This window comes from Solanum lycopersicum, chromosome 10 (assembly GCF_036512215.1).
Source record: "Solanum lycopersicum chromosome 10, SLM_r2.1".
Lineage (NCBI taxonomy): Eukaryota > Viridiplantae > Streptophyta > Magnoliopsida > Solanales > Solanaceae > Solanum > Solanum lycopersicum.
The window spans coordinates 4,627,582-4,629,245 of NC_090809.1; the positions used below are offsets into that span (position 1 = coordinate 4,627,582).

At 35.4% G+C, this 1,664-nt stretch overlaps 1 protein-coding gene across 1 annotated transcript; it reads right to left on the reverse strand.

Moving 5' to 3' along the window:
• Nucleotides 1-560: 560 nt before the first annotated feature.
• Nucleotides 561-1,294, reverse strand: LOC138339137 (uncharacterized). The gene is made up of 2 exons (XM_069290459.1): nt 1,211-1,294; nt 561-1,148 (listed from the first exon to the last, which is right to left on the reverse strand). The coding sequence occupies exons 1-2, from the start codon at nt 1,292-1,294 to the stop codon at nt 561-563; spliced, it is 672 nt and encodes a 223-aa protein (XP_069146560.1).
• Nucleotides 1,295-1,664: the final 370 nt, after the last annotated feature.

Below are 1,664 nucleotides of genomic sequence, written 5' to 3' on the forward strand. Positions count from 1 at the left end.
TAATACTATCAACAACCATTACATTTAGTTTGAAAAGACCCTCATTGAGGTAGCCCTTTCCTATGAATATTTCATTCTTACTTATTACAATTTTATCACTAACTAGGACACACTTAAACCTGTTCTTAACGAGTAGTGCAACAGAAACTAAATTCTTCCTAATAGTAGGGACATGCAGAACATTATTCAAAGTCAACACCTTGCCGGATGTCAGTTTCAACATTACTTTTTCAGTTCCTGCAATCCTTGTTGTTGCTGTATTTCCCATGAATAAATCTTCATTGTACTCAGCAGGAGTGTACGTTGCAAAGGCTTCTTTCACAGAGCAAATATGTCTAGTGGCACCTGAGTTGAGAAACCACTCCTTGGGATTCCAACTAAGTTACACTCCGATATCATTGCACACAAGTCATTTGCATCTTCCATCTTCTTCACGATGTTTGCTTGACTTTTGCCTTTGCCTTTGTTTTTGTCCTTTCTTGGAACATGACAATCAGAAGACCTATGACCAGTCTTGCCACAATTGTAACAGTTGTCTTTGAATTTCTTCTTGGCCTGTTCTAACTTCTGCCGTTGGACTTCTTTCTCTTTTTGTCTTTGGTAGGAGCTTCTTCAATAATATTAACTCGAATGATTGTTGAACTCTTACGCGACTTCCTTTCGGAGTTTTTGTTATCTTCCTCAATCTTGAGTCGATTCACAAGATCTTCAAGCTTCATTTCTTTATGATTGTGCTTTAGATAATTCTTGAAATCATTCCACGAAGGAGTCAACTTCTCGATCATTGCAGCCACTTGAAAAGCTTCATGGACTACCATTTCTTCAGCAATCACATCATGGAGAATAAGTTGAAGTTCTTGCACTTGTGATCCAACAGTTTTACTATCTACCATTTTATAGTCTAAAAACTTTGCGACCACAAACTTTTTCAAGCATGCATCTTCTGTCTTATATTTCTTCTCAAGTGCATCCAACAACTCTTTTAAAGTTGTTATTGCACTATAGACATTATATAATTCATCCTCTAAAGCATTCAAAATGTAGCATTTACATAGGAAGTCTGCATGTTTCCATGCTTCAATAATCATGAATTTTTCTCTGTCTGGCATATCATCGGCATGAACTGGAGTATCTTCACTTGTAAATTTCTGCAGACCAAGAGTGGTAAGCCAGAAAAATACTCGTTGTTGTCATCCTTTGAAATTCACACCTGTGAATTTACTCGGTTTCTCTGCTTGTGTATAAGAGTTGGGGTTGGTGTAGCAACAACCACTGTAACACCATTGTTTGTCATTTCTGATAAACAAAAATTGATACAAACTAAGTAAGCAATAAACTATAATTGCAGACTTAAAGGAGTATAAAATCAAGAAGATTTTTGTATCCACCAGAAACACAGATTTAAAAAAAAATCCTTAAGATTGTTTTCAAACTATGTTATCAAAACCAGAAATTACTGATTGTAATAAAGTGTTCAGAAACACGAAGTAACTGAAATTTATAGAACCAGTAAGCGAGATGAACAGAAATTTATTTCACAAAATACTTAAATTTGTAAAAACGTACCAGAATCTGAAATAACCTTTTAATTTGGAAGAAGATCAAGTCCACTGAACTCACAGTGTCCCCTTAAGGAAATTATTCCCCTCTAGTATCCGAGGTTT